Below are 14,910 nucleotides of genomic sequence, written 5' to 3'. Positions count from 1 at the left end.
TTCAGCCCTTTCTGCTCCTGCCTAAATTGGATTAAGGATGGTGGAAGGTGTAACAGCCCTTATTTAAGATGATACCAGACTTTGCTTTCCATGACTGTTATGGGACTGTAAGTTTGTTTATAATAATTTAACACACTGCTTCTGTCTGTTGGATCTTACCAGGGAAATAAATATAGGTAGACCTTCTACATGACAGAAAGGCAGGCTGGTAGTTTTTCAGTTCTGGAATTAATTACTCTGTGGAGATAAGATTATTATTTTTTAACCCTTGAGACAGAGAGAATGCATGTCATGCAGAGACAGGGACAATGTTCTTGTCATCTGAGGAGTGTTGTTAGGATCAGTTAAGGCCACAAATGTGCACCTTTGTAAGTATTTGTTAAGAATCAACCTGGGAGATGACAGGCAAAATGGCTTTGAGGGTGGAGGAGTTAATCTGTTAAAGGAATTAGATCTTGCCTTGAAACAGGTCAGAATGTGCCGTTAGTGTTTGAACTGGGTGTTTGAGTGTGGCTGTGCTGTTTGCTTAGATCCCATTACTGCATCTTCTATTTATCTCCATCCTCCTGTGAAAAGCCTCCTACAAGTAAGACTTTCTTGTATGTCAGTTTAGTCATGTTCAGCAGCTGGAACACTCCAGGTTGTGGGAGCTTGGACAGGACACAGCTGTAACATGGTGGCTGACACAAAGTGATTCCAAATGGGTTTTTGACTGTAGTTTCTGTTTTCTTAGGAAAGCCCCAAGTACAGAAATGCCAATACCTCAGACATTTTAGGCTCCATGCCAGATTTGAAAGGCATTTATGAATAATTTCTCTGTAAGCACCTCATAGATTCAAGAGTTTTTGCTCTGCTGTATTTTGTTTAGGAAACTTATTTGCAAATCTCTTATTTGTGTGAAAGGGCATTATTTCTGCCTTTGTTTTAAGAGTATGGAAATGCCTAATTAAAGGCTGTTCCAGGTCAGTGAATTGAGCACAGCTGTGTAAAACAGGTCAATTCCTGTGACCTCTTTGCTCTGGTTTGTGCACATATCATGTTAGTTAATGTTTGAAAGTGGTTTTTATGTGCTTTAGAAGTGTTCTTAGTGTTTAGATTCTGTTTATGGGTGTCTGTAAAACCAGCGTGTCCTGTATTTTCAATTGATCCTGATAAACCCTTGACCAGCCTCAACTCATCCATGAGGAAATACCTTCTAATTACAGGTTTGGTCACAGAAAGTGTAGAGGAATTAGTGCTCAGCTGGGCTGTGAATGGGGATTTCAGCAAGGGACCTTTCACATAAAATACCCTGCTCTGCTCCTGCTTTCAAGTAATTTTTGGGAGAAATGCAGTTCTACCATAGCACTGTGAGGGTGAAGTAGGTGGAGAAGACTGTAAGAAGAAAAGTGAGGCAGTGAAATCACAGACTGCTGGGAAATAGAAGGTTTGTCTGAGAATCTGGGATCAGCAGTAGATCCAGTAAATCCCCGAAAGTACAAACCACTTGGACAAGAATGGGAATCATTCTTAGGGAAGGCACAATTATAGTGCTCACCAGGGCCTCAGGGTATTTTCCTCTGCATCACTGCCATCATCCTTTCAGGATTAAGTTTAAGCCAGTAGATTTTTACTGGTGGTTGTATGCCCTGCAGAGCACTGAGAGTGTGATCCCAGCTGTGGTATCAAGGAGGAATTGAGTCCACTATTGCCAGCAAAGTGAGTTGTTATGGGCCAAGGTGCATTTTTCAGCTTTTTAGGAGTTCCTCCTAAATTTGAGGAGGGGGAGAGTAAACTGGGAATCTGAGGGATACTCTTGTAGGAGCCCAGCTGTACCCTGGTGTTTCCATGGAGGTTTATGGCCAGATTAGATTCAAGATGTTTGACCAGCTGAAGCTTCAAGAGGGGAGGAACTACCAGTGTCAGGGAATGATTTTTTAAACTTTTTTCTGTAGAACTCCAAACTGTTGTTTTACTAGGATAGGAGCAAACTTTTCCTTATAATGGAAAAGTGCTGTGGCCCAGGATATTTACACTGTGTATGTTACCATGGGCAGAGTTTAATATGTAAAGTTTTCATATGGTAAACATTCACCACAGATGAAATCTGGTTAAGGTAACACATCTCAGTCTGGGAGAGTGGACAGGGGATGCTGCCTATCTGACTCACATGCCAAATAGAAGGGAAATTCTTTAAAATGTGTCCTTCAATTGGAAACTGTGATGGTCCAGAGAAAAAGCATCATTTCAGTGCTCAGTTACTGTTTCAGTAGGTAAACAACAAAATGTTACCAGTCACAGTCAAATCTAGAGCTTGTCCAGTGCTATTTTATTGCTGTAGTTTTCTTGTGCACCATGTGACACCTCTTCAGGGGGGATGTGTGAAGTGTTTGGAGTCTGCTGTGGTGGTGCTATGGAGTAGTAATTAAGGTTTCTCCCATCACTGTGCTGGGACACACAGAATCGGTGTTTGGGCAGCATCCCTCAGATTTCTGCAGCTCAGAATTTCTGTGGACGCGTGTTTTTGGCTTCTACAGGCCAACTGCACTGTTACATCGTGTAACAGAGTTCATGTTCCTCTACAGCCCTTTTGAAATACCACTCCCTAAGTTAATGCCAGTTAACCAGGTTTTGTATCTTCACTGCTTCTCCCTTTATAAATATTTTCTCCTTTTACATCACTGCATAACTTCACTGGAACCTTTCTCTTGCCTTCTCTTGGCCTTCACCCTTCACTCCAGTCTTTATTCTCTCTAAACTGTCTTTTGCTTCTCTCCTTGCACTTGTTTTCTCAAGTGCATTCATTGATTTCCCTCTCTCTTGGTCTCTGGACACCACATTAGTTCCTCTCATGTTCTCCTAAACATCACTGTTGCAATCTCAAAACTAAGCATACACAAAAATTAATCTTTTTTTCAATCCACTTGCTCTTTTAAGTCTTAGCCTTGCTGAATATGTAATTTTGATTGAGTGATGGACCTCTGACATAGATATTGTCTTTCTTCTCCTGCTTGCTGTCCTCTACAAGCAAGATTTTTGCCGTAATTTGAAATAAGTTAAACGTTTTTGCTTTTCTCTCAGTTCTTTGGCAGGCCTCTCTTTCAAAAAATGACCTTTTCTTTCATGCAAGTGTATATATGTCTGGTGCAGACACTTGTACTTCAGGGGAGTTTGCACATGTAAAATCGGTGCATACAGAAGCAGTCAGCTTGTAGTATGTTGTGGAAAATGTGTCTTGCAGTGTTCTTCCTGTTAATGTTGTGAAGTCAGAGAGCAATCAGTGTCTTGAAAAGGTGAACTCCAGCCAGTTCTGGATTGTCACCGATGTTGTCTGCCAGAATATGGATAAACTTGGATTTTCTTCTTTTATTGTGAAGACCAGTTTTGCTGACCTCCCAGGTCATTGCCACACTTGTTGTGAATACAAGTTGCTTCCAGGGTTTGCAGTGATTGGTCTCAGAAAATTTGCAAATATCCTGGCTTTGGTTCCTTTTGGAGGAGATGGCTGATGCTGCCAAGGGTTGCTCTATCATCCTCTCTTTCTTACAGTCTTTTTCTGAGCTTCTGTCACTGGTCAGAGGCAGGGGACTCATGAGCAGCTGTGGGCTTGGGTTGGGTCTTCTGATCTTACCATAGGCTTTTCAAATCTATAGCTTTCATGTGAGTCCATGGAAGAGGTGAGAAGTTGGGCTGCCATTAGATACCACAGAATACTTCTGCAGTGGTGATTTATTCAACATTCCTTCAATCAAAATCCAGACAGGGTAACCTGCTATCAACTGGATGATGTTCCTTTCTGGTTCTTCATCAAACTTCTCATGTTGCTGCATGCAATTTTATAACAGTTGTGTTTCACCTGGGAGCTGGCAGTGTTCCATGAGGAGTAAGCTGTTTGTTTTACTTTATTTTTCTTATGTTCTCTGTACTGCACTTCAGGGCCTTTGGCATGGAAACATGCTGTTAAAGTCTCTCTTAATTATTGTGGTAACCTGAGAGTCCTCCAGAGTTCTTGTCTCCAGTCTAAAGCAGAAATAATGACCTTTCTCAGATGAATGTTTTTGGGAAGGAGAGTGGACAGAAAGAGATGTTCTGTGTGGACTGCAGGCAGCTATTTGCAGGGATTCAAAGTGTTTCAGATGCTGTCTCAGTGGTTATCAGTGGGATTTTGCCTATTAGGAGTGTGTGGTCCTGGGTCACCTCTGCTGTGCCAGTGAGAGTTTGATGGATTATTGTGTGATGGGGCCAGAAGGTGGCACGTAGTCCTTACAGCAGGGAGAATGACAGGCTATTAAAATCTGGCTGGTACATTTTTTTGCAGGGTGTTGTGCTAGGGCTGCAGAGCTGCCTGGCTATTTTTGGTTGCTGTTTAGCTTTTCCCATTCTGTGAGCTTCCACTGACATTAATGGAATCTCTATGCCTGGAACCTCAGGGACCACATGAAGAATATTGGTGGAGAGGATCAAAGAGGAGAGGCTTTTTGCCTTGAGTGTCTGCTTTCAGATGGAAGGTGACAGCAGGATGTTGGATTTTTGGTTCTGTACCTAATGCCAAGCTCTGCCTCATTCTTAAAAACAATTTAAGATTGAGAGTTGCTGTATTACTTGTAATACTGGGGCAGAATTAGTAAATTTTTAACTTTAAAAATGTAAACATGATCTTTCTTTGATAGATTTGGTTGTGGGCACTGTTATGATGCAGTCATTCTTTTGAGATTTGCTAGCAGTGCCCACTCTCGGGTTTTCTCTTTAGTCCCTTTTTATTTTTGAGACATATTTATTTCATCTTTTCCACACGAAGTTGCTGTAGAATTGCAGGAAAATCTGTGGCGACTTCTATATCACAAGGCAAAATATCAGTTTAGTTACTAATGGAAACAGATGCACCATGCTTTTGGCTTGGAGCTTGTAGGCTGTTTGCCCCATAGCTTTGTAAGTTAATATTCTTTTTCATTATTCTCAGATGGATGATTGCATCCTTGAGTAGGAATTTGCAGCCCACTGAAAACTTCCAACAAGTTTGCAATGTTTAATAATACTTGTTTTATAAAATTCAGAAGATAATGAGATCATATCTTTCTTTTAACTGTTCAGAAAAAACGTTTGTTACTGTTAATTTTACCTTCTTGATTTACTAGAGATGATAACATCTAAATATTCGAGTGTATCTTAGGAGTGGTGGAATAATTCATAACTGTGAATCAGCTGAGAGCATTTCTGAGTCTCCTGAATAGAATTCCTGCTCACTGTTGGCTTGGCTTCATACACTAGGATTGTTTTGGGAAGGAAAAAGCACTTATTGATCGCCAGGAGCTGAAATAAAAACCATCAACTTCAGAAAAACCATAAGTGGAAGGACTTCTTATTGAGGCTTGACATGAGGGCTGTGAACAGTGACTGTGCAGTGTCTGTACTCCCAAATCCATTTATCCCACGTGGCTGAGCCTGTGGTGGGCAGGACTGGGCAGTGGCTTCACCCATGGGGAAGAATCTTCCTAGTTCATCACTGGTCCTCAAAGCCACACAGTCAATGTCCTCCTCTCTGTAGGATTTAATTGTAGCTTTAGGTAATATTTAGCAGGTGCTTTTGTTCGTGGCTTTCAGACAAAAATTAACAATTTCTTGTTCCGCTGACCTTTGACTCTCAGTCCTTATTCCAGTTGTTCTGATATTATTCCAGTGGGTTTTTTTAACATTAAGGATGAAATTAAATTTTTGGCATTTTTTTCTGTTTTTGAGACAATTACCAAGAGGTGAGATGTTATCTCCTGTCTTGCACAAAACCATGAAAGGCAGAGGGTTGTGCAGCAGTTGCAGGGTTTGTGTGAGCAGCTCAAAGCAGTCACTGAGGAGAGAACTGATGAACTCACTCCAGAGGTGTTGGGATTGGAGGCAGTGGCAAGTTTGTGCTGAGAGAGCTGGAAGTCAGACACACAGAAACAGACATGCCAGGCTGTTCTGCCCAGGTGACATGATCTAAAATGTCAACAGAGCTTCAGTTCATCCAGCAAAATGTAACAGCACAGGTGAAGGTGAGGCAAGGGTGTGGTGGATGACATTAAAGCAAATCCCTTGGCTGTCCTTTTTTCTTATCCATATGTGCAGCACCTCCTGTTCTGGAGGTTTGTGTTCCCCTTTAAAAACCGTGGTAGTTGGGGAGCTGACAAGATGGGTGTTTTTGTTTGCAAATGGTCACAATGAACATTCATCCTCCTCAGTTTATTTCTGAGTCGTGCTGTAGCTAAGCTGTGGGAACGGATTGAATGTGCCATCCAAGCTTCTCTTTTCTCAGAGCTCATTTCCACAATACATTACCCTGATGGAAACTGTTTCCTGTTCTCTGCTCATCTCTCTTTCCTCCTACTTCTACTTTTCTTCTGCTGACCTCCAGTTTTTCTCCATACACAGTCTGGTTAATATTAGAACAAGAGATTTTCATGTCGGCTTTTTTTCCTCTGTAACATCTGTGCCAGTCTTGCTGGGATTTTGTACCTTGTCAGTTTTCCCATCTTTTTTGTCTAACCTTGCCCGTTCTGTCCTGTGTCCCTGGAATCCACCTCTTGGTGCTCACGTCTCTGCAGTTTCAGTTATGCATGTACGTTCCTCAGGCAAGTGGAAGCTATTTTGGGATGCAGTGTGACTGAAATGCTGCACAGCTGAGTGGCCAAAATCTATTTTATGCGCAGGTGACTCCTCTGACAGGCTGTGTCCTGCAGAGGGGCTGAGCTGGCTGCTGCCTGTGGGAGCACATGAGCTGCAGGGAATCTGGGATTCCCCAGGACTGAGCTGTGTGCCCAACTCAGCACTTCAGCAGCGAGGGGATGGTACCCACAGGCATCATCTCTACCTATCTCAGAGCTGTGCCTGGAAATCATCCCTGCCTTGGCAGGGGTAGCAACTTGACTTCCCAGGACTTTATAGTTGATGGTTTTGTTGTTTGGTCTCTTGTTTATTTTTGTTTTCCCAATCCTGATGTATTTTAGTGCTGTGTTATTAAAGGGTTTTTCTACTGAAAACTGTGTCATTAACAACAACATTTTCAGTCTTGTTATTAGAAATATTTACATCTTGAAGGACTTAGTGGTCAGTTAATTCAGCAGCTGGGAGCTGAAGGTACTAATTGCTTGTAAGATGTTTAGTCCTGGATTATAAATGCAAGTAAGGAATTAAAGACCTATTCCACAGAACCAGAGGTTGTTTCAGATACTTTAGAGAAGATTTTCAGTTGGTACTGTACGAGCTCTGCAAGAATAGATGTTTGAAACTATATTTGTGTTCATTATTCTTTCTGTTGAGGGTTTGTCATGTCTGGAGCACCATTTGTTGGAGCATTGGCTCAAGCCAGTGATAGATCCTTCCACAGGAGGATTTCTCCCAAAAATACTGGGACTACTACCAAGAAAGTCTAGCAGTTATTAACACAAAAACTCTTGGCATGGGGGTAGAGTTGTGAAGTCAGGGAAGGTGTGATGAGAGACCCAAAGGGCAATGAAACAATTTCACTGAGGAAATACAATTTGTAGGGGAAGGCTACTGTGTGGTTTCAGTGGAAGCACCCACCCAAAGAACAACTGCATTAATGGGATTTAATTTTATTGATTATTAAATGAAGGGCTATCTCCTTTTAACCTTTCAAATAAGACAACAATCAGCTCAGTTAGCTTTTAATTAAGTTGTAAATATTTGATAATAAATTGTATTTTGAATGATGTTGATAATTTCACTAAAATAACAGCTCCACTAAGGTTGGACGTTGACACCTGTGCTGAGAGAACTGCTGTGGGAAGTGGTGCTGAGGACTCCTCAATGTTCTGCTGGTAACTGCCCGGTTCTGAGCTGTTTTCTGCCACCACTTAATTGTGGGGCTATGAAAGTCATTTCACTTTTTCAGGTTTCAGTTTGTTCATCTCTAAACCTGACAATTAAGGTGGATTATCACGCAAACCAACCCTGTGTTTCAGCACCCAGCCAATAAGTTGGTTCTGGGGACCCAGATTTGCCTCAGTGCATGGTTTCCATTCTTTCCCCCAACCACAGAAATCTTTGTTTAGCCAGTGGGAGCAGTGGCCCCAACTTCCCTGACCTTGGATCTGTTTTCCTTCCCAAAGATTAGGATGAGGATCATTTCTTTTTCTAGTAGTTTGCTCTTAGTACAGACTGATGTATTTTGTGTGAGGTGCTGAACTACTTCAGCTGTGAAGTATTTATAGTGTTGATGTGTGTAGCTGCCATCCTATCCTTACATGAAAAAAAAAAATTCCTCTCTAGATGATCTTGATTTAGAAGTAATAAACAGGCTGGATCACTGTAACTGAAATTATACTGACCAGAGAAGGAAAGATGGAATAAGTCTGAGAGCTGCCAGAGCCATGAGCCACCCACTGTTTTATATGCATCACATTTAGTGTGTGGAGTCAGACCTGTAAATTGACTGAAACCTGGAACAGGCTGCCCAGAGGGGCTGTGGAGTCTTCATCCCAGGAGATACCAAGGAGCCATCTGGACACAGTTCTGTGCAGCTGGCTCTGGGTGGTCATGGGGGCTGGACCTCCAGAGGTTCCTTCCAGAGTGATGGGCTTGTGTTTCCTGGGAGAAAATTCTAGTGCTGATTCTTTTCCTTCCTATCACTCTTCCACCAGCACGCCCTTAAATGAAAGTTCCAGTCCTGCCATCTGCTGTGGCTCAAGGACTTCCCAGATAGAGCTTTGCAGGCCTTTATGGTTGAAAAATTGTTGTGGAGGAGCACTTTTGTGGCTGCTGGCTGGAAAACCCTCTAGGCTGAATGGCATTTTCCTGCTCCCTCACTGATCTGGAAGTGAGGGAAAGCTGCCACAGCTTTAATGGAAAGTACTGCACAGTCAGGAGAAAATTGACTGCCCCCCATGTTGCTTTGCTGTCTGCTGGTTTATAAATTGTAATGCTTTTCATTAAAAAAGAAGAGGGAAAAAAGTGTCAGGTCTCTGTGGGTCCCAGATCATTAGCAGGATCAATTCCTTTTTCACTGCAGAGATCAGAGGCTACAGTCTTGCATAGCCAGAGCTTCAGCTCCTGACAGACCAAGCAAACAATGCAGAGGCAGAAGAGCTGGTGTGTGGCTGCCTGAATTGCTGTGCCTGGATTTTCGTTGTGATAGAAGATTCTTTGGAGCCTGTGAAATTAATTCAGTCCCTTGCAGGATTGGGTCAGAACAGTTTCATCAGCTCCAGTACCAGAAATGTTAAATCCCTTAACTTGAGGTTTGAAGTGAAAACAATTTCTCAGTTCCTTCAGGAAGTTGATTGTAGGTGATGAAACTTTCACCTCTGAAGGAGGGCTGGTCATAATTTGAATCTTTTATGTCTGAAGGTGTGTTCTGGTGCTGGTGTAAAGGAAGTTTGGTGTGCCTCAGTCCAGTTCCACAACCCTTGGCCCACCACCACTGCTGACATGGTTTGCAGCCATGCTGGAGGTGCCAGTCTGAGAGCCAAGTGTATGGAACAGACTGAATTTACTTCTTAGTCATGGACGTGGTTGAGTCATAAACTTGCGTGTGCTCAGTAAACACTGTAAGTGTTGGGTGAATAAATAGAAGAACTGATTTCCAGAGGGTTGTAAGACTGCACACCACAAGGTGCCTTTCTGCTATGACTAGTCCTGAAGTGTGGCTGTGAGCATCCCATTTAACCTCTCACTGCTTTAACCTCTCATCCCCAGCACAGTGGGATTCAGGGGGTTGTTAACATTTGATTATAAATTGCTCTGTAATGCTACGTAGCACGAGGCATTCTCAGTTCTTTGCTTTCCCTCTCTAGGGTGGATACACGCGGTTTATACTCCAGTAGATTCTCTGGTGTTTGGTGGAAATATCCTGCATAGCTTTAATGTTCCCATGCAGCTTCGCATCTATGAAATTGAGGACAGAACAAGGGTAAGGATACTCGATTCTCTTTTTAACTGAGCAGTTCTTTGTGACTATGATCTGTCATAGTCTCTCCCTCGTATTCCCTTCTGACAAACAACAACTGACGGGATCTCCGTGTCAGAGTCGTTGAAACAAGAGGTAAACATGAAGTAATGAGACTTTCAAATGTTGGTTATTTTTAGTGGGATTTACTCATATGCTTCCCACAGATGTGTCCCTTCTGTGTCTTTTGTCTGCCTGTTAAACTTTGATAAAACACCTTCCCTTTTGCACAGAAACATATTGCACTTTGCAGACCTTTGTACCAGTATTTCTGGTAACACTCTGCTTATCACCTCTCCATGGACACCTGGGGTGGATGCCTGATCCTGGGGAATTGATGGCACTGGGCTGGTTCTGCTGCCCACAGCTGAATTGACAAAGCTGTGCAGAAGTTGTGTATGAAATTATCTTCTGTAATTGGCAGTCAATGACTTGATACCATGCAAGAATTCCTTGGAATGGAGAGTCTGGGGTGAGACATTGATCTGAACATTGAGATGTTCATCTGGCTGTAGGACCAACCTGAGGGAAAGGCTGGGGGAGGTTTCTGTGCCACCTCTTTGTTGGGAGTGACAGTTCTATCCTTGGTTAATAAACAGGGCACCTACTCATCATATCCTTTGAGTTTCAAAAAACAGCAGGGTCTGAAGGAAGTGACTCTATTTTAGCAGGTTGTTAAATAACCTGTGCAAGGCCATTGTGGCATTCCGATATAAAAATGGACCAGAGGGATGTGCAATCCAGCTGGGGACTATTTTGGAGGCCTCACTCTGAGGCAGTGCTGACAAACCACTGACACAGGTGCCAGGTCTGGTGTTAATGGAGATTTGAGCTGGCAAAATGGCAGGAAATTGCAATTCTTCTTCACTGAAAAGTCTTACAATGGTGTGTTGTGGACATCAGTGCAGATTGCTGTTGTTCACCCCTTCAAGAGGGCACAAACCTTGCTCCAAGTTGGCTTTTACCCCAAATTGCTTTCTTTGCAGTGAGAGTGCATAGGCCTGAAGCAAATACAAATTGTTTTGAAGTACATCTCTGACTCAATGGGAGTGAGGTGTCCTCTCCCCAGCCTCCCTGGCTTCCCAGCAGGTACAAGGCCTGGTAATCTTCATATTGCAAAACAGTGGTGGGAGCAATGGGTTTCCTGGAGTGACTTTAATGAAGAAAGGCAGGAAAAAGGAATTCTTAGTGGAACAGAGATGAAGACAAAAGCTGAGATTTAGGGGAAATTAGAACAGAGGAACATGGCAAAGAGCAGAAGTAGAGGTAGAGACGAGTGGATTCAGCCTGGCTTTGAACAGGTGAGAGTGTCAAGTGTCTTGAGAAAGTGCCAGAGGACTTGGAAGGAAAGTTACAGTGACAGAGGCAGGAAGGGACTCACCTGGCAGAGGTGCTGGGCACAGGAAGGTTTCCAGAGGGACTGTAAATAAGAACCAGCAATACATGCTGGGAGTAAACTACAGGTGTGCAGGGGAGGGTGTGTTGCTGCTGAGAAGGATGTTTGCACAGGCAGCTCACATGGAGAATGGAGAAGGGGAGGCTGGGAGGGAGGATCAATGCCAGAAATTAGTTCTTTCCATTGAAGTCTTTGGGGAAGATGGGCAGGAAACACTCTTTTTTCCTTAAGTAGTATAAAAACTGACATTTGTTCACACAGGACTTGAGCTACCCAAGATCACACACCTTGGGTTGTAGCTGCTCAGCTGTGCTTCATGTCAGGCCCTTCTCATTGGGAAGCTGGGTGCAGCTTTGATTTTCTAAGCTTTTGATGCCAGCAGGCAAAACTCCTTATAACAGTAAAATATTTTGGTAACTTCTAGGAACTAACCAGCCAGTTACAAAGAAATGCCTTTTAAAATTCACTGGCTCCCTAATCCTGTCAGGAGGATCTGAGAGTTGGGTATCTGCATCTTGAAAAATGTCCTGTCACCATTAAAGGGATACTGCAACATTTGGAAATCCCAAATCAGACCTTTGTTCCAGTCATTTTTTGTTAAAATTTTCTTTGAAGTCTGTGTAGTTCTTTATCATTTTCTTTGCAAAAGTACTGGAGTGCTTTAAAAAAGACCAATGAAAGCCAACAGCCCAGAATATCCACGACTTCACAGAAGCAATTTCAGCACTTGGATGTTGCTGTGTGCTGGCAACTTGTTACGCACAGGCTGTACCTGTGCTCACAAACTTGTGCTCGTGGGCAGATGTATAAAATCAGAACTGTGTGAACAGTTGAAGAATGGCAAGAATTTCTGGACAGAAACAAAATAGAAGCCATGCAGCTAAGGCATACAGAAGTTTTATACAAGGCAGGAAAATCAATACCATGATTTAGAAATAATAATACTCCCCCCTCCCAAACTAAAAATATCATGCAGGAATCTTGAAGGGGAAATGGTTTCAAAACAGGATTCTGGTGTGTACTTCATTATTTGCTTTGTCAATCAAATTTTGTCATTTCTTTGTTGAAATAATTCCATTCATACACTGGCTGGTCTGGCAGACTCAGTACAGTGTATTTCACCCAAATTTGGCAGTGTGAGCATACTGCAAATGAGTTTCTCATCAGTATTGATCTTTCCATTGTGTATGGCACAGAAGTAAATTACATGATGTGATTGACAAAGTAATTTGCCACACTAAAATCAAGTGTAATACAGGTGTGCTTCCCCTCTTCATTTTGCACAGAGCAATTTTATGGAGGTTTCACTGTGTTTAAACCTGCTATGTAATGTTTAATCATCTTTGATTGCTGATATTCAAAGTCATTTTTATGCTAGGTGTAGTTGTTATTGTCTTAGCTCAGACAAGAATAAATACAGGGTTGAAATGGTAATGCTGATTTACAGCCTGATAAAATTGCCTAGTTTATATACTTGTCATGCTTATTCTAGCTTAATTCCTCATACCCCTGGGAGACTTTTTAAGAGGTTGTAGCCATTTAAAAATAGTTTTAAGGAGTAATAAAAAACATGTCTATTGTTGGAAATAGCTCCTAATGTGCAATTGAGGTAAACAAATATTCTCCAGCTTTCCAGTTCGTAGAGACTCTCATTTTGCAGCCTGGCTTTCCTGGAGGCCAATTAACAGCCAGTCAAACAGGCCAAGCTGTTTAGCTCTCTGCAAGCCCAGCTTGAGGAACTGCAGAGCAGGATGCCATGCAGGGATTCATCATTTGGCATAGGGGTGATACAGCTCTCTAGTATTGAAGAGGAAGAATGTGTCAAACTTACCCCCAGTTCATGTAAATTTAACTGCCTTAAAATACTGGAAGTGGTGGGAACAAGGACACTCTGAATATATACGTAAGGTGGTCACTCACAGATGATGGTGTTTGCTATTCACTTGGTTTTCTGGAATGTAAGATAGCATATTAAGTGGCTAGATTAATTATTTTGTAAATAATCATAAATTGCTTTCCAATATTGTGATTAGATTGATTAAACACAAATGGAGTTTGTAATGATTTTAATGGACATTGTGGAAGAGATTATTACTTTTCTCAGGAAAACGTGTGTCTTACTTGCTTAGGGTTTTTGTTTTATTTTTGGAGGGGTATATAAATCTCTAAAATAATTTCACTTTGAACTGAAGAAATGGATCATATTCCAGAGAGGATTTTTTTTGCTGTACTGGAATAATTAATTTTTTTTTTTCAGTGGATTGTAAATTATTAATCACAGAAGTTAGAGCTGGAAATGACTATTAGATGATCCAGTGTATTTCCCTGCTGGTGAGGAATTCAGTCCTCTGGCAGTGTCTGTATCAGATATTACACTTCGAACTCATCATAGAACATTTTTAATTTTTTTCCTTCTTTCTCTTATTCCTCCTCCCCTGCCCATAAGGGTTCATTTGCCTATGAGTGTACAATGGAAAGAGTATGGCCATGCACATAATGCAGTTCACATCCATTATAATTAATAAATGTTCAGGGATATCATAAAGAGCATATTCCTCTATACTTTTCCATAAGGCAAACTTTGAAAGTTTTTAAAGCACTGTTTGAGTCTCTTTACTGGCAGAAGGCCCTGTAGATCTCTGCACAGAATCTCTATCTACAGATGGTAGAGAGAGCTCTTCCTTCTGAAGGTTTGTAAAAGCAAAGCCTTCTCGGGCAAACAGTGGATTACAGAGGCATGGAGGGATTTGCTGTGGGTTGGAACATTGATAGTGAGGCAATTAGGAACTCAAATTGAATATTAAAGATTGATATACATAATGGGAGCACTGCATGCATTACTGCCTTGTCTTTCACATTGAATTAACATTGGTAACAACTAAATTTGGTGAAGCTCAGAATCTGTCAACAAATGTTGAGCAATGATGTCTTTAATATTCCCAGGCATGTGGCTGAAAACCTTTTGAAGGCTGAGGGGTGGAAGGCGGCTTCCTGTTTGTAAGTCAATTCTTTGCAAATTTTGTTTCCTGCAGTGCTCTCTTGGAAAAATTTGAGTTCCTTTATTAGCGTATATTTTAGCATGGATAATTTCCCCTGTGTTCCCTAATAGTCATAAGTGACTTGATCTCTTCTCTATGACAAATAACTAAACTAAAGGAAAATTTTTTTTCAATGCAAAAAGGCCCTGGGGTTAAATGTTCTCACATTTAGGGGGTTGTTGTTTGGCTGGTTGGTTTTATTTTCCCTTTTCTTTTTTCTCTTCTTTTTTTGGTATGTGTGCTTTGTAACAAACCATGCAGGGAAACATTTGGAAAGGTGCAGCAGTGCTGGATGCATGACCTGTAGCAGCAAGCAGTTCAGATTTGCCAGCAGTATTTGTGTTGAATTTAAGGGATTTTAACTTCTGGGAATTGCCAGGGAGTATTTAATCCTACACTGTGATACATCTAGTGTGACAATACAGTATATTTACCCTTTGTTACATTTTGTTTTACTGCTAAGAGTGTTTGCATTTCCTGTGCCCTGGGAACAGAGGCAAGTTCTTTGGCTGTCCACCCTGGGGACAGGTTTCAAATCTGGGCATTCCAGTAAGTCA

General features: G+C 41.8%; 1 protein-coding gene across 5 annotated transcripts in view; it reads left to right on the top strand.

Annotated features, from left to right (window-relative positions):
• The window catches only part of KDM2B (lysine demethylase 2B), a 106,445-nt gene that overhangs the window by 36,970 nt on the left and 54,565 nt on the right, over positions 1-14,910 (top strand). For all 5 annotated transcript variants that reach the window (XM_088064895.1, XM_005524268.3, XM_088064892.1 and 2 more), the window contains one exon: positions 9,768-9,883. In XM_088064895.1, the coding sequence (XP_087921021.1) occupies positions 9,768-9,883 (116 nt within the window). The remainder of the gene's footprint in view (positions 1-9,767; positions 9,884-14,910) is intronic.

This window comes from Pseudopodoces humilis, chromosome 20 (assembly GCF_049639895.1).
Source record: "Pseudopodoces humilis isolate 2021_Gansu_Grassland_sample_001 chromosome 20, ASM4963989v1, whole genome shotgun sequence".
NCBI lineage: Eukaryota > Metazoa > Chordata > Aves > Passeriformes > Paridae > Pseudopodoces > Pseudopodoces humilis.
The sequence above is the reverse complement of the archived record's forward strand: the minus strand, read 5'-3'. Positions and strand labels throughout refer to the sequence as shown.